Source organism: Asterias rubens, chromosome 22, assembly GCF_902459465.1.
Source record: "Asterias rubens chromosome 22, eAstRub1.3, whole genome shotgun sequence".
Classification (NCBI taxonomy): domain Eukaryota; kingdom Metazoa; phylum Echinodermata; class Asteroidea; order Forcipulatida; family Asteriidae; genus Asterias; species Asterias rubens.
In genome coordinates, this window is record NC_047083.1 from 1216382 (window position 1) to 1239498 (window position 23117).

The 23117-nt window shown below is 37.5% G+C and overlaps 1 protein-coding gene across 1 annotated transcript in view; it reads left to right on the forward strand.

Annotated features, from left to right (window-relative positions):
* Positions 1–22813, forward strand: part of LOC117305387 (leucine-rich repeat-containing G-protein coupled receptor 5-like) — an 82869-nt gene extending 60056 nt beyond the window's left edge. The window contains exons 5-16 of the mRNA XM_033790258.1: positions 81–155; positions 1112–1327; positions 1532–1681; positions 3258–3326; positions 3958–4029; positions 4793–4858; positions 5671–5814; positions 6264–6335; positions 7171–7378; positions 8387–8438; positions 8953–9075; positions 19280–22813. Of these exons, the coding sequence (XP_033646149.1) occupies positions 81–155; positions 1112–1327; positions 1532–1681; positions 3258–3326; positions 3958–4029; positions 4793–4858; positions 5671–5814; positions 6264–6335; positions 7171–7378; positions 8387–8438; positions 8953–9075; positions 19280–21462 (3430 nt within the window). The 3' untranslated portion in view covers positions 21463–22813. The remainder of the gene's footprint in view (positions 1–80; positions 156–1111; positions 1328–1531; positions 1682–3257; positions 3327–3957; positions 4030–4792; positions 4859–5670; positions 5815–6263; positions 6336–7170; positions 7379–8386; positions 8439–8952; positions 9076–19279) is intronic.
* The last annotated feature ends 304 nt before the right edge of the window (positions 22814–23117 follow it).

Genomic DNA, 23117 nt, shown 5'->3' on the forward strand with positions numbered 1-23117 from the left:
AATGGCTATATTCCCTTCCCGTTAATTTTATGATTTTGTTTTATGTTTTGATTGCAATATTTATTTGACCTTTTTCACAGTGATCTTCAGCTAAACATATTCCAGAAACTTCCCAGTAAGGCCTTCCATCCCGACCTTGCCAACCTAAGAACGCTGTAAGTAGAAAGTAAAAGTATTCATGGCCCATCGGTCTAGGTCACCAGACCCAAGCTCTGGGGTCAGTTTCACAAAGACAAACCTAACTTAGGACTATAATCACGGCCTAAATGCTTGGGCCACCCATTCCTAACGTTACAAAAACCATTCCCTGTCCACTTACCCTGACAAAAAACATTCCCTCCCCTGTCCCCCATATCCCTGCTCAATGTTGACTGGAACGTAGAAGACCATGCAACAATGAAAACATTGAAAGGGGGCAGGGGGGCCCCAACGAGATATGGCTGGGATTCTAGTCCCAGGAGATATTAAAAACTTAAGGCTGAGGCTAAGTTAGGACGAGTAACTCATCCTTATTCCAGATGAGACTCTTTGTGAAATCCACCCCTGGTGTTGGCAGCAGCAGAGTGTGGGTTCCAATCCTGGTCATGACACTTGTTCCATTGAGCAGTAACTTAACCTTTTGCTTCGTAAGAAGTTGGGAAGGAAGTGCATTCTGCTGATAACCCTGTTTCAGGCCAAGGAGAAGGTGGCAACATGGCCCTTGTGACACTAAAAGTGTAGTCCTACTGTCCTCACCTTTAAGTGGCCGACCGTAGCCTTCATTAACAAAATTTTACACACTTTCCAACTTGAGTATACATCAGGGCTAAAACTTCACCTCCGGAACTTGGTTTTGGACCCCCAGAACTTTATGTTGTACCTTTGGGTCACAGTCTTAAGATCTCCAGCCGTCGATTTCACCAAACTCTTGCTAACTTAGGATTAACCTTAGGACTTGGGACGAGTCCCAGCCTTACACTGTAATATGTTAACCTTAAGATTGGTCCTAAGTTAGGACGAGTAACTCGCGATTTTGGTAGCATTTCGTTAAATCGGCTGCAGGTCTCAGACCTGAATGTTCTGATACTTTCTCTCTCTGTCCAATCATCATCTTCTCTTCGTCTCTCAACAGAAACTTGAACAGCAACTACATCGAAGACTTTCCAGGACATGCCCTGTTGAACCTTCACTCTCTCCGACATCTTTATGTTGAGGGGAACAGACTCAACCGAATCCCAACGGAAGCCATCAGCCTGGTTCCAGAGCTTACAGTTCTTCTGCTTAGCAGCAACGCCATCACGATGGTACAGGATCACGCCTTTCAGAATAACACTAAGCTGATTGAGCTGTAAGTAGAACTAGTCCCAGGAGATATTAAAAACTTAAGGCTGAGGCTAAGATAGGACGAGTAACTTGTCTAGGGTCTGCTAGGGTCGAATCAAAACGCCAGGCCGTTAACTATTACTTGCATTTATACGATAGGTCCTTTTGATTTGTAAGCCGTTACCAACAGCTAATTCTATTTTCTTGTTATTTTTGTTATTTTTTTTAGGAGCTTGAATAACAACAGCATCCAAGTGATTTCAACTCATGCATTCTCAGGACTGTACAATCTAAAAGGATTAGACTTTAGGTACAACTACCATCGGATAAAAAACATCAAACAAGGGGCATTCCGGAACCTTACCAACCTCAACGCTCTGTGAGTAGTTTTTTTTCAAAGATAGTCTAAAAAACAATTTCTACTGTTTTTTTTGTCATTCTACTCCATGTTGGTAATTATGTGGTTATTTCATCTCTCCAGCTTTCTTGTTTTTCTCTTCTTCTTCTGCCTGTCCTTGGTTGCCATTCTGTGAGCCTCTTGGTTTATATGTTTACCTTTCTTGCTAAGTGCCCTGCTCTTCTCTATTCTAATTATCTGATCTTCTCTGATTATATCGCTGTGGTTTCTTTAAAGGCTCTGCTGTTGATTTCACCGAACTCTTCCTAACTTAGGATTAATCTTAGGACTTAGGACGAGTAAAGTTCCATATCCATAGACGTTAGGACGCATTGAACCCATTCTAAGTTAGGACGAGTTACTTGTCCTAACTCGAGATAGGATTAATCCCAGCGTTTCAGGAAATTGGCTGCTGGATACCATGTAGTTACTGTCAAAGACCAGTATTCTCACTTGGTGTATCCCAACATAGTGCATAAGATAACTAATCATGTTCACTCAATTGGTCATCAAAGTTGCAAGAAAATAATGAAAGAAAAAACACCTATGTTGCACAAGTTGTGTGCTTTCAGATGCCTAACAAAACATTAAAATACTTCAGGCCTGAAGCCTTTAAATATTTGAGTAAGAAATTACCTCTTTCTCAAAAACTTACTTCAGAGGGAGCCGTTTCTCAAAATTTTTTTCACTATCAACAGCTCTCCATTGCTTGTTACCAGCTAAGTTTTTATGCTAACAAATATTTTGAGTAATTACCTATAGTGTCCAGTGCCTTTACTGATGAAGACATCTCTAGTTTACAATTGAGCATGGACTTCTCTGCCGGCATAAAATGGTTAATGTCACATAGAAGGGCCACTAAGGGATTAGCACTTTGATTTTATTTTTCTCAGAAATTGTGGGTGGTTCAAAAGAAATTAACTGAAAATTGCTCTTTGGATCATGAGCAATGGTTGAATTGTAATCTAATCAAAATATGTTTGTGCTCTTTTGAATTTTTTTCTGTCACAAATGTGTTGCCTGTGTGTTTCATATTTCCTTCTTTTTTTGTGTAATATTTTTAATGACTGTCTTTGTAAACTGTACATTTCAGGTTTTTGGCCGCTATATGGCAGTGTTTTAATAAACCATGAGTATAATAGATGTTAAATTTGCATGTTATTATATCGTTGCGGTACCCGCTGCCAAAACATAGGATTCGAACTGCCTCTAGCTACCGGGCAACCTCGGTAGTCTATTGCAAGGGTCGTGGGTTCGAATCCCACCCGAGTAATATGCCTGTGATATTTTTTCACAGGACTCGGGGAAAGTACTGAGTATACAGTGCTAACACACATCGGTGTATGGGTAAAAACCAAAATTAATAAACCATGAGTAATAATTGGTGTAAGCCAGGAAAAGCCACTGAAAACTACTGATGTTGAACACCTTTGAATCTAAAATACTCTACTGCTAACTCTGTTTTTCAGTGTTTAGATTTCATATTTCCTCAATTAAATTGTTTTTTGTCTTTTTTTCTCCAGTAAATATTTTGCTTTGCCTTTGTTTCTTTCTTCAGAGCAATATCAGACGTCGACAACCTCAGTGAGTTTCCAGACCTGTCAGGAACAACCAGCCTAGAAAGATTGTAAGCTTCATTACTTTGGATTCGTCAAAAGTTATTTAAAAAATTGTAATCCAAATTAATATTTGATAAATTAACACAGACTTCTGTAAAATTATGATCTCAGGAGTATTTATTTTGCTCTCTATTGATCCTTTTTTAAAGGAATATTACAGAATTGGTAAGAAAAAATCGTCTAAGATCACAGATTCACATAAAACTTACAGCGTCTAATGATGATGATATTAGAAAACATCCCTTGAAATATTTCTGTCTGAAATGTCATATTATGATAATAAATAAATACAACTAATTTCCTGTTTGGAGTTTATCACTCAGTGAGCAGTTTATTCAATATTTTTTAATCGATGTCAGGCAAAATGTGTTATCGGTTTTTCACTACTTTCTCATGACCCAGATGGCCGATCAATCTCAAACTTCTACAGGTTTGTCAGTTTATGTATATGGTGGATTACATAAAGTGCTTACACTGCCAGCAATTTCTTATAGCGAAAACCAGTTCTGTGTAATCGTTCCTTTAATATTTGATAAATTAAAACAAACACTGTTTATCATGATCTCTAAGACATTTTTAGTCTTAAAAGTTGTGAAATATTTGTGCCGCAAAATAAATGATGATTTGATTCCTTTGCAGGACTATAGATAGGTGTTCCCTAACAGCCATACCAACAACTTTTTGTGACGGAATGCACCATCTTAAAGAATTGTAAGTATATTCATTCCAATTCTCTAGTTATCAAGAAACATATCATAAAGGGATTGAACATCATTGGTTATTGGAAGAGTTCATTAATTCCAATCCGTAGTTTTCAAGAATATCATAAAAAAGGGATGGCAAATTACTGGAACTGTATGTATATTCATTCAAATCCTCTAGTTTTTCAAGAAACATGTCAAAGGGAAAAAACATAATTGGTGATTTGAAGAGTATAGTCATTCCAATCCTCTAGTTTTCAAGAAACATATCATAGAGGGATGACACATAATTGTTTTTTTAGAATTAGAGTACATTCATTCCAATCGTCTAGTATTCAAGAATAAACATTAAAAGGGATGGCAAATTATTGGAATTGCAGTCATTCCGATTATCTAGTTTTCCGGAAACTTATCATGCAGGGATGGTACTCTGTAAAACAAAGGAGTGAAAAAGCTCTCTCTGAAGAGCCATATGAGGGACAACTCTTTTTCGAGTGGTCTCCCACTCTTTTAGATTGAAGTTTGCATCTTTTTAGGTGATTTTTCACTCTGTCCTGGAGTGAAACCCCTCTAAATCAACCACCACTCTTTTTAAAGAGCCATATGAGGGACAACTCGAAATGTAAAGGGGGGTGTTTTTAACTCTTTTACATTTAGAGAGTAAAGCGTAACTTATTGGTAGAATACAATCAATCCAATCCTCTAGATTTCAATCATAATATAAAAAATGTAACTCTTAAAATTTACATATTTTAAACTTATATTAATTTCAGAGATCTTCACAATAACAAGATCGAGTCAATACCTAGTTTTTCAAATTGCTCTCAACTCCAATATTTGTAAGTATTAAAACGTAATTTTTGTGTCCTATGGACCAATCCGACAAAACAAAATTGGTAGCGCCCTCTATTGAAAATTGCCAACAGCGGTGTCTTTTTGTGCACAATCTAGGCATTGAAGACACTGCAGCAAATGGCGCGCGTTGCTCCACACTTGCGCACCGGGTGCGCGTCGGATTGGTCTATACACAAACCTGAACATACCTGTAGATTCGGGCTCTGCATAATGAAGGCTAAATTAAGCCTTATAAAACGCCCATCCATACTCACACAAAAATTTACTTCAAAAGTATTGAACCTCTGATTCCATTTTACGAGGCTCAGATCAACAGCTTCCCATGCTCTTCACAAAGTAAGTTTTTATTTGTGTAACTACCAAAGGTATGCCCTCTCCTTAAAGACAGTGGACACTATTGGTAATTGTCAAAGACCAGGCTTCTCATTTGGTGTATCTCAACATATGCATGAAATAACCAACCTGTGAAAATTTCAGCTCAATTGGTCGTCGAAGTTGACAGGTCACTATGAAAGAAAAAAACACCCTTGTCACACAAAGTTGTGTGCTTTCAGTTGCTTGATTTCAAGACCTCAAATTCTAAATCTGAGGTCTCAAAATCAAATTCTTGGAAAATTATTTCTCTCTTGAAAACTACAGCACTTAAGAGGGAGCCGTTTCACACAATGTTTAATACTATCAACCTCTCCTCATTACTTGTTACCAAGTAAGGTTTTATGCTATTATTTTATTTTGAGTAAACTACCAACAGTGTCCACTGCCTTTAAATGTCTTCCATATTCTCCATCACCAAAAGGAATCTTGGTCTCAACAAGCTTTCCTCGTTAGAAAGCACACCCTTCCAAGGTCTAAATCAGCTGTCACATCTCTACCTTGGAGAGAATAACATTGAACGTATCAGAGCAGACAGCTTTGAGGGTCTATCTGCAGCTTATGAATTGTAAGTGTTTTAGCTTGAATTACTTCTTTGTTCCACCCCAAATCATTTAAAATTTACCCAGTCAGTTTCCCTTATGGTTTATTATATTGATATTTGAAATAACAAGTCGCATCCCTTCCCAGGTTATTTCGTACTTTGCATGTGATCCCTGGCTACACAGCCAATAAGGGTTACATGGCTTCTGCCTGGCACCCCCGAACAAAGGTATTGACAAAATAGGGAGACTGCCAGCATAGGACTTGATAGCTCAGTTGCTAGAGCGCCGTTGGTTCTGATCTGGATCTAGTAATTTTTTTCTTTCAAATCATATTAATTTCAAATCGACCATATTCACACATTTTTTGTAAAGCCCAAACTGCCCAATCAAAGGCAACGTGTCCCTTCAAAGTAAAAACCATATCATTGTGGACGGAGTTGACAAAACATTATTTTCCACTTTTAATTTGTAGGGATCTTGGCAACAACGACATCATTGAAATTGATGAGAAAGCTTTCTTGCCTTTGAAACAACTGGAAACATTGTAAGTAAAGGTCAATAATTCCCGTGTTTGTTTAAATCTAAATAAATTGTCAAATGGGGTATTTTCTTTTAATTCGGTTTAAACTTGATTTGTTAAAGTTTTAAGAGCGTTCAGACACACAAATTTAAAACCGAATGAGTAAAAAACTGCCTTAATCTATTTATGTACTATTTTTAACGACCTCTAAGATAAGTGGTTTGCCGCGGTGTGTGTGGCACGGTTGGCTGCAGATTGTGCTACATCACTGTGTTTAACTCTCTGCAAGATGCAATATTCAGAGTCTCATAATTCAAACATAGCTCTGCAGACCTGTCATAAAAATAATGATCAATTTGAGAGAACTGTCAACAAGAGTGATAAAGCACTTATAAGAACTACAGACAATCTATTTTTAATGCCTTGTTCCTAGAATCATACCCACACGTTCATAATGACTGAATTTCACTAGAGTTTAGCAAATGATTTTCCAAGGAAATTGATGAAAATAATACACACCACTGTTGTTATTAAAGGTAAAGTAGACCTTGAACTTTTGGGACCATTTCAAGGCAAGTTTTTGAGAAAAAAAAAGTGAAAATCACAGAGGAATCATAACAGGAGACTCATGTAAATCCGTTGCACCTGCTCAAATAGTTTTTGGGAAATTGTTTACTCAACTCTAAAAAACTACACCATCTCAGCAATTAATATTTTATTGGATGTTTTTACTATCATTATCTTAAATGGTGTAAGGTATTTAAATGTAAGTCTGTGGACCCAAACCCTTTAATAGATTGGACGATTAAATCTTCTTGATACTGTATTGAAATTGTCACTTTTTTTCTTTTTTTTGTAGACGCTTAAACGGGAACAGGTTTCCCGATTTCCCGACAGCTGGACTTGAAAGACTTCTCAACATTTATACCTTCGATAACATTCATCTTGAATCCTTCCCTAAACCGTCCGAACTTCCCAAGATTATTATAATCATCTCATCCTATGCTTACCACTGTTGTAGTTACATCAGTCTGAACGAAGTCAACTCCGTCAAAAATACTCCAGAGGTATGACAATTTTTATTTGCAAGAAAAGTTCCACAAATGAACCAGTCATGAAAAAAAAATCAATATTAGCTGTTTCCTTTTTCAACCTTAAGATTGAATATGAAATCAAACATAAGCCAGGTTCACAAAACAACAAAATCCCCAGGAAATTCACTGGTACTTCCCAGGGGTGGATTTCACAAAGATCTAAGACTAGTCTTATCTCGAGTTAGGATGAGTTACTTGTCCTAACTTAGGACTAGCCTTAAGTTTTTAATAGCTCCTAAAGAGTCATAGGACTATCTTTGTTAAATTGACCCCAGGAATCTCCCAGGAGATTCCCAGGAAACTCCCTGGCTTGTTTGGTTCACATTAGAAATGCTAACCCTGGCAAATTCCTGGGTAACAGGGCTACACTACCAGGGCTTGATTTCTGCCTGCCCGAGTTTACTTCAGTGTAATGTACATTGTTGACTCACTGTCTAAGGTTGGACAAATTCTGTGTTGATCTTGCTGTACTTTGTATGCACATGTTATTTCAGCTGATAGTTCTTGAATGCGCAATTCCTGCTACATGGCTTGTAGTGTGAAGAAGTAGGGGTGCGTGCGTAAAGACAAGGCTGTGGCTGCAGTGCCAAGAAATGGAACCAGTGCTTAGTAAAGAAACATATTAAAGTGCCTTAGAATAGGCAAGTAAAATGATGGCGTTGTACAAATGCCTGATGACGTTTGATAGATTAAAAAGCCGGGACAAGACAGGGGCTTTATGCTTGATTTTCGAGACCTCAAACTCTAAATCTGAGGTCTCGAAATCGAATTCGCGGAGGAAAAATTACTTCTTTCTCAAAAACTATGTCACTTCAGAGGGAGCCGTTTCTCACAATGTTATATACTATTAACCTCTCTTCATTACTCGTTACCAAGTAAGGTTTAATGCTAGTAATTATTTTGTGTAGGGCCTAATTACCAATAGTGTCCACTGCCTTAAAGATGTTTTAAGTGAGTTCTTTTGTTTCTTTCTTAATGCAGATCAAGGAGATTTACACTTGGACGTTATCTTCTTCAACCTACGATTACAATGGTAACTTTAAAGGGTCTACGTACTTTTTTTCTAACACAAAACACAATGTCCACAGATTTACATGGAACTTACACAGTTTGAAGATTATGATAGTAGAAAGCTTCCCTTAAAAATTACTTGATGAGGTGCTGTAGTTTTGTAGAAGTAAGTATATGTTGAGATACACCAAGTGAGGAGACTGATCTTTGACAATTAATAAAGGTTTCCAGTGCCTTTAAGCTGGACTAACAAGATGATAATGAAAGAAAAAACACCCTTGTCACACGAAGTTGTGTGCTTTCACTTGCTTGATTTCGAGACATTAAACTCTAATTCCGAGGTCTCAAAATCAAATTCATGGGAAAAAAAATGCTTTTTCAATACCTACATTACTTCTGAGGGAGCAGTTTCTCACAATGTTTTATACTAGCAACCAACTACTCGTTACCAAGTAAGGTTTTAAGCTGATAAATATTTTGAGTAATAACCAATAGTGTCCACTGTCTTTATTCTGGATTAACTTATCTGCTTACAGGAGGTAACGGCAGCAGCTCTGATTGGGCAGAGGAGTGGTATGATAGTACTTGGGAACCACAGTACAACCTCAGCGGAGTTCCGATTCAGATTCATTCAAACATCAGTTGTTCCCCCGTTCCAGGTAAACAAAACCCTCGCTACCATAGAACTTATCACAAATACTCGGTTTGCGCGCTGTAGGTGTTGAAGAGGTGTAGCTGGTCTAGTTGGCACTCAAGTTTGATCCAAAGCTAGACAAGCATGCACCTCATTCATCAGTTAGGGCTTGCGCAGTGGTTGCTTGCAAAAAGGTCTATGGGCAGCGCCCTGTATCAATACCCATAGTCACTAACCCCGGAAGGGAAAACACTACAAATCAACGCTAATTTGGCTAACCAAAAGTGACTGTTTCAAGCAAAAAATGCACAGTTCATAGCCTTGTACACTTTTTCAAGCAAAAATGCAAAGTTCACAAGACTATAGCCTTGTACACTTTTTCAAGCAAAAAATGCAAAGTTCACAAGGCTATAGCCTTGTACACTTTTTCAAGCAAAAATGCAAAGTTCACAAGGCTATAGCCTTGTACACTTTTTCAAGCAAAAAATGCAAAGTTCACAAGGCTATATAGCCTTGTACACTTTTTCAAGCAAAAAATGCAAAGTTCACAAGGCTATAGCCTTATACACTTTTTCAAGCAAAAATGCAAAGTTCACAAGGCTATAGCCTTGTACACTTTTTAAAACAAAAAATGCAAAGTTCACAAGGCCTTATACACTTTTTCAAGCAAAAAATGCAAAGTTCACAAGGCTATAGCCTTGTACACTTTTTAAAACAAAAAATGCAAAGTTCACAAGGCTAAAAAATGCGAAGTTCACAAGCCTTATACACTTTTTCAAGAAAAAAATGCAAAGTTCACAAGACTATAGCCTTGTACACTGTTTGAAGCAAAAAAAAATGCGATGTTCACAAGGTTATAGCCTTGTACACTTTTTCAAGCAAAAAATGCAAAGTTCACAAGGCTATAGCCTTGTACACTTTTTCAAGCAAAAATGCAGAGTTCACAAGGCTTGTACACTTTTTCAAGCAAAAATGCAAAGTTCACAAGGCTATAGCCTTATACACTTTTTCATGAAAAAAATGCAAAGTTCACAAAACTATAGCCTTGTACAATTTTTCAAGCAAAAAATGCAAAGTTCACAAGGCTATAGCCTTGTACACTTTTTCAAGCAAAAAATGCAAAGTTCATAAGGCTATAGCCTTGTACACTTTTTCAAGCAAAAAATGCAAAGTTCACAAGGCTATAGCCTTGTACACTTTTTCAAGCAAAAAATGCAAAGTTCACAAGGCTATAGCCTTGTACACTGTTTCAAGCAAAAAAAATGCGAAGTTCACAAGGTTATAGCCTTGTACACTGTTTCAAGCAAAAAAAATGCGAAGTTCACAAGGTTATAGCCTTGTACACTTTTTAAAGCAAAAAATGCAAAGTTCACAAGGCTATAGCCTTATACACTTTTTCAAGCAAAAAATGCAAAGTTCACAAGGCTATAGCCTTGTACACTTTTTCAAGCACAAAATGCAAAGTTCACAAGGCTAAAAAATGCGAAGTTCACAAGCCTTATACACTTTTTCAAGCAAAAAATGCAAAGTTCACAAGGCTATAGCCTTGTACACTTTTTCAAGCAAAAATGCAGAGTTCACAAGGCTTGTACACTTTTTCAAGCAAAAATGCAAAGTTCACAAGGCTATAGCCTTGTACACTGTTTCAAGCAAAAAAAAATGCGAAGTTCACAAGGTTATAGCCTTGTACACTGTTTCAAGCCAAAAAAGCAAAGTTCACAAGACTATAGCCTTATACACTTTTTCAAGCAAAAAATGCAAAGTTCACAAGGCTATAGCCTTATACACTTTTTCAAGCAAAAAATGCAAAGTTCACAAGGGTATAGCCTTGTACACTTTTTCAAGCAAAAAATGCAAAGTTCACAAGGCTATAGCCTTGTACACTTTTTCAAGCAAAAAATGCAAAGTTCACAAGGCTATAGCCTTGTACACTTTTTAAAGCAAAAAATGCAAAGTTCACAAGGCTATAGCCTTGTACACTTTTTAAAGCAAAAAATGCAAAGTTCACAAGGCTATAGCCTTGTACACTTTTTCAAGCAAAAAATGCAAAGTTCACAAGGCTAAAAAATGCGAAGTTCACAAGCCTTATACACTTTTTCAAGCAAAAAATGCAAAGTTCACAAGGCTATAGTCTTGTACACTTTTTCAAGCAAAAAATGCAAAGTTCACAAGACTATAGCCTTGTACACTTTTTCAAGCAAAAATGCAAAGTTCACAAGGCTATAGCCTTGTACACTTTTTCGAGCAAAAAATGCAAAGTTCACAAGACTATAGCCTTGTACACTTTTTCAAGCAAAAATGCGAAGTTCACAAGGCTATAGCCTTGTACACTTTTTCAAGCAAAAAATGCAAAGTTCACAAGGCTATAGCCTTGTACACTTTTTCAAGCAAAAAATGCAAAGTTCATAGCCTTGTACACTTTTTCAAGCAAAAATTGCAAAGTTCACAAGGCTATAACCTTGTACACTTTTTTAAGAAAAAAATGCAAAGTTCACAAGGCTATAGCCTTATACACTTTTTCAAGCAAAAAATGCAAAGTTCACAAGGCTATAGCCTTGTACACTTTTTCAAGCAAAAATGCGAAGTTCACAAGGATATAGCCTTGTACACCTTTTAAAGCAAAAATGCAAAGTTCACAAGGCTATAGCCTTGTACACTTTTTCAAGCAAAAAATGCAAAGTTCATAGCCTTGCACACTTTTTCAAGCAAAAAATGCAAACTTCACAAGGCTATAGCCTTGTACACTTTTTCAAGAAAAAAATGCAAAGTTCACAAGGCTATAGCCTTATACACTTTTTCAAGCAAAAAATGCAAAGTTCACAAGGCTATAGCCTTGTACACTTTTTCAAGCAAAAATGCGAAGTTCACAAGGATATAGCCTTGTACACCTTTTAAAGCAAAAATGCAAAGTTCACAAGGCTATAGCCTTGTACACTTTTTCAAGCAAAAAATGCAAAGTTCATAGCCTTGCACACTTTTTCAAGCAAAAAATGCAAAGTTCATAGCCTGGTACACTTTTTCAAGCAAAAAATGCAAAGTTCACAAGGCTATAGCCTTGTACACTTTTTCAAGCAAAAATGCGAAGTTCACAAGGATATAGCCTTGTACACCTTTTAAAGCAAAAATGCAAAGTTCACAAGGCCTTGTACACTTTTTCAAGCAAAAAATGCAAAGTTCACAAGGCCTTGTACACTTTTTCAAGCAAAAATGCAAAGTTCACAAGGCTATAGCCTTGTACACTTTTTCAAGCAAAAAATGCAAAGTTCATAGCCTTGTACACTTTTTCAAGCAAAAAATGCAAAGTTCACAAGGCTATAGCCTTGTACACTTTTTCAAGCAAAAAATGCAAAGTTCACAAGGCTATAGCCTTGTACACTTTTCAAGCAAAAAATGCAAAGTTCACAAGGCTATAGCCTTGTACACTTTTTCAAGCAAAAAATGCAAAGTTCATAGCCTTGTACACTTTTTCAAGCAAAAAATGCAAAGTTCACAAGGCTATAGCCTGGTACACTTTTTCAAGAAAAAAATGCAAAGTTCACAAGGCTATAGCCTTGTACACTTTTTCAAGCAAAAATGCGAAGTTCACAAGGATATAGCCTTGTACACCTTTTAAAGCAAAAATGCAAAGTTCACAAGGCTGTAGCCTTATACACTTTTTCAAGCAAAAAATGCAAAGTTCACAAGACTATAGCCTTGTACACTTTTTCAAGCAAAAAATGCAAAGTTCACAAGGCTATAGCCTTGTACACTTTTTCAAGCAAAAATGCAAAGTTCACAAGGCTATAGCCTTATACACTGTTTCAAGCAAAAAATGCAAAGTTCACAAGGCTATAGCCTTGTACACTTTTTCAAGGAAAAAATGCAAAGTTCATAGCCTTGTACACTTTTTCAAGCAAAAAATGCAAAGTTCACAAGGCTTGTGAACTTTGCATTTTACACTTTGTACACTTTTTCAAGCAAAAAATGCAAAGTTCACAAGGCTATAGCCTTGTACACTTTTTCAAGCAAAAAATGCAAAGTTCACAAGGCTATAGCCTTGTACACTTTTTCAAGAAAAAAATGCAAAGTTCACAAGGCTATAGCCTTGTACACTTTTTCAAGCAAAAATGCAGAGTTCACAAGGCTTGTACACTTTTTCAAGCAAAAATGCAAAGTTCACAAGGCTATAGCCTTGTACACTGTTTCAAGCAAAAAAAAATGCGAAGTTCACAAGGTTATAGCCTTGTACACTGTTTCAAGCCAAAAAAGCAAAGTTCACAAGACTATAGCCTTATACACTTTTTCAAGCAAAAAATGCAAAGTTCACAAGGCTATAGCCTTATACACTTTTTCAAGCAAAAAATGCAAAGTTCACAAGGGTATAGCCTTGTACACTTTTTCAAGCAAAAAATGCAAAGTTCACAAGGCTATAGCCTTGTACACTTTTTCAAGCAAAAAATGCAAAGTTCACAAGGCTATAGCCTTGTACACTTTTTAAAGCAAAAAATGCAAAGTTCACAAGGCTATAGCCTTGTACACTTTTTAAAGCAAAAAATGCAAAGTTCACAAGGCTATAGCCTTGTACACTTTTTCAAGAAAAAAATGCAAAGTTCACAAGGCTAAAAAATGCGAAGTTCACAAGCCTTATACACTTTTTCAAGCAAAAAATGCAAAGTTCACAAGGCTATAGCCTTGTACACTTTTTCAAGCAAAAAATGCAAAGTTCACAAGACTATAGCCTTGTACACTTTTTCAAGCAAAAATGCAAAGTTCACAAGGCTATAGCCTTGTACACTTTTTCGAGCAAAAAATGCAAAGTTCACAAGACTATATAGCCTTGTACACTTTTTCAAGCAAAAATGCGAAGTTCACAAGGCTATAGCCTTGTACACTTTTTCAAGCAAAAAATGCAAAGTTCACAAGGCTATAGCCTTGTACACTTTTTCAAGCAAAAAATGCAAAGTTCATAGCCTTGTACACTTTTTCAAGCAAAAATTGCAAAGTTCACAAGGCTATAACCTTGTACACTTTTTTAAGAAAAAAATGCAAAGTTCACAAGGCTATAGCCTTATACACTTTTTCAAGCAAAAAATGCAAAGTTCACAAGGCTATAGCCTTGTACACTTTTTCAAGCAAAAATGCGAAGTTCACAAGGATATAGCCTTGTACACCTTTTAAAGCAAAAATGCAAAGTTCACAAGGCTATAGCCTTGTACACTTTTTCAAGCAAAAAATGCAAAGTTCATAGCCTTGCACACTTTTTCAAGCAAAAAATGCAAAGTTCATAGCCTGGTACACTTTTTCAAGCAAAAATTGCAAACTTCACAAGGCTATAGCCTTGTACACTTTTTCAAGAAAAAAATGCAAAGTTCACAAGGCTATAGCCTTATACACTTTTTCAAGCAAAAAATGCAAAGTTCACAAGGCTATAGCCTTGTACACTTTTTCAAGCAAAAATGCGAAGTTCACAAGGATATAGCCTTGTACACCTTTTAAAGCAAAAATGCAAAGTTCACAAGGCTATAGCCTTGTACACTTTTTCAAGCAAAAAATGCAAAGTTCATAGCCTTGCACACTTTTTCAAGCAAAAAATGCAAAGTTCATAGCCTGGTACACTTTTTCAAGCAAAAAATGCAAAGTTCACAAGGCTATAGCCTTGTACACTTTTTCAAGCAAAAATGCGAAGTTCACAAGGATATAGCCTTGTACACCTTTTAAAGCAAAAATGCAAAGTTCACAAGGCCTTGTACACTTTTTCAAGCAAAAAATGCAAAGTTCACAAGGCCTTGTACACTTTTTCAAGCAAAAATGCAAAGTTCACAAGGCTATAGCCTTGTACACTTTTTCAAGCAAAAAATGCAAAGTTCATAGCCTTGTACACTTTTTCAAGCAAAAAATGCAAAGTTCACAAGGCTATAGCCTTGTACACTTTTTCAAGCAAAAAATGCAAAGTTCACAAGGCTATAGCCTTGTACACTTTTCAAGCAAAAAATGCAAAGTTCACAAGGCTATAGCCTTGTACACTTTTTCAAGCAAAAAATGCAAAGTTCATAGCCTTGTACACTTTTTCAAGCAAAAAATGCAAAGTTCACAAGGCTATAGCCTGGTACACTTTTTCAAGAAAAAAATGCAAAGTTCACAAGGCTATAGCCTTGTACACTTTTTCAAGCAAAAATGCGAAGTTCACAAGGATATAGCCTTGTACACCTTTTAAAGCAAAAATGCAAAGTTCACAAGGCTGTAGCCTTATACACTTTTTCAAGCAAAAAAATGCAAAGTTCACAAGACTATAGCCTTGTACACTTTTTCAAGCAAAAAATGCAAAGTTCACAAGGCTATAGCCTTGTACACTTTTTCAAGCAAAAATGCAAAGTTCACAAGGCTATAGCCTTATACACTGTTTCAAGCAAAAAATGCAAAGTTCACAAGGCTATAGCCTTGTACACTTTTTCAAGGAAAAAATGCAAAGTTCATAGCCTTGTACACTTTTTCAAGCAAAAAATGCAAAGTTCACAAGGCTTGTGAACTTTGCATTTTACACTTTGTACACTTTTTCAAGCAAAAAATGCAAAGTTCACAAGGCTATAGCCTTGTACACTTTTTCAAGCAAAAAATGCAAAGTTCACAAGGCTATAGCCTTGTACACTTTTTCAAGAAAAAAATGCAAAGTTCACAAGGCTATAGCCTTGTACACTTTTTCAAGCAAAAAATGCAAAGTTCACAAGGCTATAGCCTTGTACACTTTTTCGAGCAAAAAATGCAAAGTTCACAAGACTATAGCCTTGTACACTTTTTCAAGCAAAAATGCGAAGTTCACAAGGCTATAGCCTTGTACACTTTTTCAAGCAAAAAATGCAAAGTTCATAGCCTTGAACACTTTTTCAAGCAACAATAGCAAAGTTCACAAGGCTATAGCCTTGTACACTTTTTCAAGAAAAAAATGCAAAGTTCACAAGGCTATAGCCTTATACACTTTTTCAAGCAAAAAATGCAAAGTTCACAAGGCTATAGCCTTGTACACTTTTTCAAGCAAAAATGCGAAGTTCACAAGGATATAGCCTTGTACACCTTTTAAAGCAAAAATGCAAAGTTCACAAGGCTTATAGCCTTATACACTTTTTCAAGCAAAAAATGCAAAGTTCACAAGGCTATAGCCTTGTACACTTTTTCAAGCAAAAAATGCAAAGTTCACGAGGCTATAGCCTTGTACACTTTTTCAAGCAAAAATGCGAAGTTCACAAGGCTATAGCCTTGTACACTTTTTCAAGCAAAAATGCAAAGTTCACAAGGCTATAGCCTTGTACACTGTTTCAAGCAAAAAATGCAAAGTTCACAAGGCTATAGCCTTGTACACTTTTTCAAGCAAAAAATGCAAAGTTCATAGCCTTGTACACTTTTTCAAGCAAAAAATGCAAAGTTCACAAGGCTATAGCCTTGTACACTTTTTCAAGCAAAAAATGCAAAGTTCATAGCCTTGTACACTTTTTCAAGCAAAAAATGCAAAGTTCACAAGGCTATAGCCTTGTACACTTTTCAAGCAAAAAATGCAAAGTTCACAAGGATATAGCCTTGTACACCTTTTAAAGCAAAAATGCAAAGTTCACAAGGCTTATAGCCTTATACACTTTTTCAAGCAAAAAATGCAAAGTTCACAAGGCTATAGCCTTGTACACTTTTTCAAGCAAAAAATGCAAAGTTCACGAGGCTATAGCCTTGTACACTTTTTCAAGCAAAAAATGCAAAGTTCATAGCCTTGTACACTTTTTCAAGCAAAAAATGCAAAGTTCACAAGACTATAGCCTTGTACACTTTTTCAAGCAAAAAATGCAAAGTTCACAAGGCTATAGCCTTGTACACTTTTTCAAGCAAAAATGCAAAGTTCACAAGGCTATATACTGTTTCAAGCAAAAAATGCAAAGTTCACAAGGCTATAGACTTGTACACTTTTTCAAGGAAAAAATGCAAAGTTCATAGCCTTGTACACTTTTTCAAGCAAAAAATGCAAAGTTCACAAGGCTATAGCCTTGTACACTTTTTCAAGAAAAAAATGCAAAGTTCACAAGGCTATAGCCTTGTACACTTTTTCAAGCAAAAAATGCAAAGTTCACAAGGCTATAGCCTTGTACACTTTTTCAAGCAAAAATGCAAAGTTCACAAGGCTATATACTGTTTCAAGCAAAAAATGCAAAGTTCACAAGGCTATAGACTTGTACACTTTTTCAAGGAAAAAATGCAAAGTTCATAGCCTTGTACACTTTTTCAAGCAAAAAATGCAAAGTTCACAAGGCTTGTGAACTTTGCATTTTACACTTTGTACACTTTTTCAAGCAAAAAATGCAAAGTTCACAAGGCTATAGCCTTGTACACTTTTTCAAGCAAAAAATGCAAAGTTCACAAGGCTATAGCCTTGTACACTTTTTCAAGAAAAAAATGCAAAGTTCACAAGGCTATAGCCTTGTACACTTTTTCAAGCAAAAAATGCAAAGTTCACAAGGCTATAGCCTTGTACACTTTTTCAAGAAAAAAATGCAAAGTTCACAAGGCTATATATATAGCCTTGTACACTTTTTCAAGCAAAAAATGCAAAGTTCACAAGGCTATAGCCTTGTACACTTTTTCAAGCAAAAATGCAAAGTTCACAAGGCTATAGCCTTGTACACTGTTTCAAGCAAAAAATGCAAAGTTCACAAGGCTATAGCCTTGTACACTTTTTCAAGCAAAAAATGCAAAGTTCATAGCCTTGTACACTTTTTCAAGCAAAAAATGCAAAGTTCACAAGGCTATAGCCTTGTACACTTTTTCAAGCAAAAATGCGAAGTTCACAAGGATATAGCCTTGTACACCTTTTAAAGCAAAAATGCAAAGTTCACAAGGCTATAGCCTTATACACTTTTTCAAGCAAAAAATGCAAAGTTCACAAGGCTATAGCCTTGTACACTTTTTCAAGAAAAAAATGCAAAGTTCACAAGGCTATAGCCTTGTACACTTTTTCAAGCAAAAAATGCAAAGTTCACAAGGCTATAGCCTTGTACACTTTTTCAAGCAAAAATGCAAAGTTCACAAGGCTATATACTGTTTCAAGCAAAAAATGCAAAGTTCACAAGGCTATAGACTTGTACACTTTTTCAAGGAAAAAATGCAAAGTTCATAGCCTTGTACACTTTTTCAAGCAAAAAATGCAAAGTTCACAAGGCTTGTGAACTTTGCATTTTACACTTTGTACACTTTTTCAAGCAAAAAATGCAAAGTTCACAAGGCTATAGCCTTGTACACTTTTTCAAGCAAAAAATGCAAAGTTCACAAGGCTATAGCCTTGTACACTTTTTCAAGAAAAAAATGCAAAGTTCACAAGGCTATAGCCTTGTACACTTTTTCAAGCAAAAAATGCAAAGTTCACAAGGCTATAGCCTTGTACACTTTTTCAAGCAAAAAATGCAAAGTTCACAAGGCTATATAGCCTTGTACACTTTTTCAAGCAAAAAATGCAAAGTTCACAAGGCTATAGCCTTGTACACTTTTTCAAGCAAAAATGCAAAGTTCACAAGGCTATAGCCTTGTACACTGTTTCAAGCAAAAAATGCAAAGTTCACAAGGCTATAGCCTTGTACACTTTTTCAAGCAAAAAATGCAAAGTTCATAGCCTTGTACACTTTTTCAAGCAAAAAATGCAAAGTTCACAAGGCTATAGCCTTGTACACTTTTTCAAGCAAAAATGCGAAGTTCACAAGGATATAGCCTTGTACACCTTTTAAAGCAAAAATGCAAAGTTCACAAGGCTATAGCCTTATACACTTTTTCAAGCAAAAAATGCAAAGTTCACAAGGCTATAGCCTTGTACACTTTTTCAAGCAAAAAATGCAAAGTTCACAAGGCTATAGCCTTGTACACGGTTTCAAGCAAAAAATGCAAAGTTCACAAGACTATAGCCTTGTACACTTTTTCAAGCAAAAAATGCAAAGTTCACAAGGCCTTGTTCACTGTTTCAAGCAAAAACTGTTTCAAGCACAAAATGCAAAGTTCACAAGGCTATATATAGCCTTGTACACTTTTTCAAGCAAAAAATGCAAAGTTCACAAGGCCTTGTACACTTTTTGAAGCAAAAAAGTTCACAAGGCTAAAAAATAAAAAAATAAAAACTTTGAACACTTTTGTCAAAACAGTTTTCTAACAGTTTTGTCAAAACAAGTAGAGCATGTTCACAGGCCGAGTTTATTAAAGTTCTGATTCTAAGTTCATTATTGTTCTTTCAGGGCCATTCCTACCTTGCGTCGATCTCTTTGGTTCATGGTTTCTGCGAATCGGAGTTTACTTTGTTTTTCTTCTCGCCGTCATCGGAAACGCAATCGTCATCTTTGTCATTTTAGTCAGCCACACTAAGATGGATGTCCCAAGATTCCTGATCTGCAATTTGGCTTTTGCAGACTTCTTCTTAGGTGTTTACCTAGGTTTCCTTGCCGGGGTTGATACGTCGACGCTTGGTGTGTTTCATAAGTACGGCGCACAATGGCAGCTTAGCCCCGGCTGTAGCCTCGCAGGATTCCTGGCTGTTTTCTCCTCAGAGTTTTCAATCTACACCTTATCGGTGATCACGTTGGAGCGTTTCTACGCCATCAAACACGCCTTGCATCTAGAGAAGAGGATGAAGCTTCCACATGCTGTCGCCGTGATGGCATTCGGTTGGATCTTTGCCGTTGTGGTTGCCATCATGCCACTTGTACACATCAGCAGTTACTACAAGTTCCCAGTGTGTCTCCCGCTAGACATAACAACCACCATCGGTAAAGTATACGGCAGCTCCATCTTACTTCTTAATGTGACGGCGTTTGTGATAATAATGCTGTGTTACGCCAATATATACATGGCGATCCAGGGTTCGCATGCATGGAACTGCAACGACTCCAGAGTAGCAAGAAGGATGTCTTTGCTAGTATTTACTGATTTCGCCTGCTGGGCGCCAATTGCTTTTTTCAGCCTAACATCAGCATTTGGTCTTCAACTAATCTCCATGGAAGGTGCCAAGGTCCTAACAATCTTTGTCCTGCCGCTCAACTCCTGTGCAAACCCATTCCTATACACAATCCTTACTAAACAGTTTAAGAAAGACTGTCAGATGATTCTAAGATCTCTACGTAACCAGGTGCTCCGACCGCGTAAGTCCACCAACCCAAGTCTCGGCCGCCACCCATCAATGAGAAGCACACAAGCTCATCAGATATCGCAGCTCCCGTGGCGGACGAACGGGAGCATCAGTCAAGACATCACCGGTGATGGCTGCATGGTCTCTTCCTTCAAAACTGAAAACGGAGAACCATCCTCTAACGTTTACACCATGTCCACCATGGCAGAGACCCACACACCCCAACAGAACGGCTCTTGTTCAAACGACCACTCACACTCGGATTCCTCTGCGATGTTAGATCCAATGCTCCTGACCAACTCCGATCTGGACGATCTGCGTCGCGGCTCCACTTCACCACTCCTTGACCTCATGACACAGGTGACCAGCAAAGATCCAGAAGCTAAACCTAAATCAAAGGTCAGGCGGAAGTTTTCCATTCCTTTCCCGTTCTTCTCGACTCGCAGTCCCACTAAAGAACCAACACACTCGTCTTCGGCAAACACCTCCATCAGAAGAAGTCCAACCCCTCAGCGTCAAAAACGAAGCCACTCTATTACAGAAGGCCTTCTTCATAAAATGAACAGGAAGAGGCCCTTGACATCGATGAAGAGTGCTCCAGGCATTTCATCACCAATTTCAAGAAGCTCAGAGAAACTTGATCAAGGCATCAATGGCATCTCAATTGGTATCTGCATAACAGTTCCAGACAAACAGAACCAGAACAAAACTGTTAAACAAACAGAAGCCGATGAGAAAGTTTACAGCATTGACGTTCCCAAGGAGCCTCCGAAACCCCCTTTATCAAATTTCCCCATCGACCAGGCCGGTATGGAGACCCAAACTCTCTTAGAGATCGGAGCCTCAAACAATTATTTCTCTGAAAACAGATCTCCTCATGACACCGATTCGCCAGGAATGCTAGCAGCTCATGAGAATCCTGTAAGGGACCAGCTTTCCTCGGCCACACCATCTCCGCAGCTTCATCGGCCTGAAAAACTTGTTCTTGTCGATTCCGTTGTTCCTGCTGATAAAGACGTTCCTGATAATGATTCAGGTCTAGGTACAGCCTCCTCACCCCTACCTGACTCCACAGAGAGTATGAGATTCCTACCAGTCTCTCTTGAGACCCCTGAGGTGGTTTGTAACTCGGAACTTGATGACCATTCATCGAGAGTGACAAGTCAGCCGTCGGTGTTGGGAGGCTTGTTTGGTCACCTGACAAGATCAGAACCCAGCAGGTGTTACAACGAGGTTCCAGACAGCCCAACAAAAGCCTCCAGAGAGATTTGCAGACCTAAGGAGAGTGTTGTTTAGCTTCTTATTACCAGCAGTCTTGAAATATTCTGTTCCGTCAACCTTTTCCTTTGAAACACCGATCCTGATGAAAAACTCAAAATTCTTGGAGAACTTAACTCACCTGATTTCCTGGACACTTGCTCAAGACACCTTACACAATTTACAGGAGGTTGCTTCTTGCTTGTCTTTGGTCTTGGATCAACAGAAGCTCTGTTCTTGTGAGGTGACTTGGGGAAGATCCAACTGGTGGCAAAGGTTGGCATCTTTTCCACAAAAACATTAGAAATCCGGGTGATGGCAAGGTGGGTTGTCGACACTTCTACGAAAATGTTCGCGAATCAGTTGATGGCAAGTGAGAAGGGTTGGTGACACTTGCACAAAGACGCTTCAGTCGATGACAAGGTTGAAGCGTTGGTGACACTTGCACAAAGATGTTGGCGGTCCAGATGATGGCAAGGTTTGGCAGCACATGCACAGAATGGTAATGTGATAGCAAATCTGTTGACGATAAAAACACCATAATTGACTCTTGGTCAGAATTGTCTAATATTATTTCACAGTTAATTATACAATTTTTAAGGAAACAGGGTATTCAATAACAATAAGCTATTTGCCTGTTAGATTTGTATGATGTCTCTGGTACAATGCCAAGGCCCATAGGTCTATTCCAGTTGAGCATTGAATCGTACTAAGCATGGTTGCAGGTATCGTTCAAATCAAACTCGAAAATGACTTATTTGCTAAGTGTTTTTTAAAAGACAACACAAACTAATCAATTACAGAATTATTAATCCTAGAATGTGTTTTGGCGACCCCAACCAGAAACATTGGTCATCGGTTGAGCGTTTTCGCGTGTTCAGTTGGCGCAATGAAGATGCTGTTCAGACCAACCGGTAACGGACTTGTTGACTCGGTAAGGCTTTGGTTGGAGTCGCCAAAACGCCCTCCTAGATTCAGGGATGAGATTCTGACGAAATGAAAAAGACTAAAAATTTGTCATGTCGCGGGAGGTGAACACAAGTAATCTAAGCTTCCCTAAACTATTTTTCACTTTCTGGCTAGACGAGTCAAACAAATTTTGGTCACCTCCTAGTTTTTTTAGCAAATAATTACATGTATGTGATAATATTGTTGTGATATTGGACACCAACTGATGCTGCCAGGTACCAAGCAACTTAAAGCTTTGTGAGCTTTGAGTTAAAGAGGCTTCAAAAGAAATGTAAATTTTGTATAGTCTTTGGTTAGAATCACCGGTGGCTTGCGTTACATTAACTGCAGAGAAAATACACCTGTGCTTCCGACATGGGGTCAATTTCATAGAGCTTATATAAGTACAACAAAATTGCTAAGCATGAAATTTCATCCTTGATAAAAACAGGATTACCAACTAAATTTCCAATTGTTGCATATTGCTTGGTACTGGCATTCAGCTGTTGTTTGCTTATTTTGAAAATCATGTGGAAATTTTGTTGGTAATCCTGTTATTATCAAGGCAAAAATGTCTTGCTAAGCAAATTTGGGTGCTTAGCAGCTCTATGAAATTGGGCCCTGTTCCTCACTTGGTGAGCTTGAAAATTGTTAATTGATAGGAACAAAGTTTGTCTTAATCTTGATTAAAGCATCGTTATAATGTATAAAGTGTAGCAAATAATTGTATAAATTATTTATAAAAA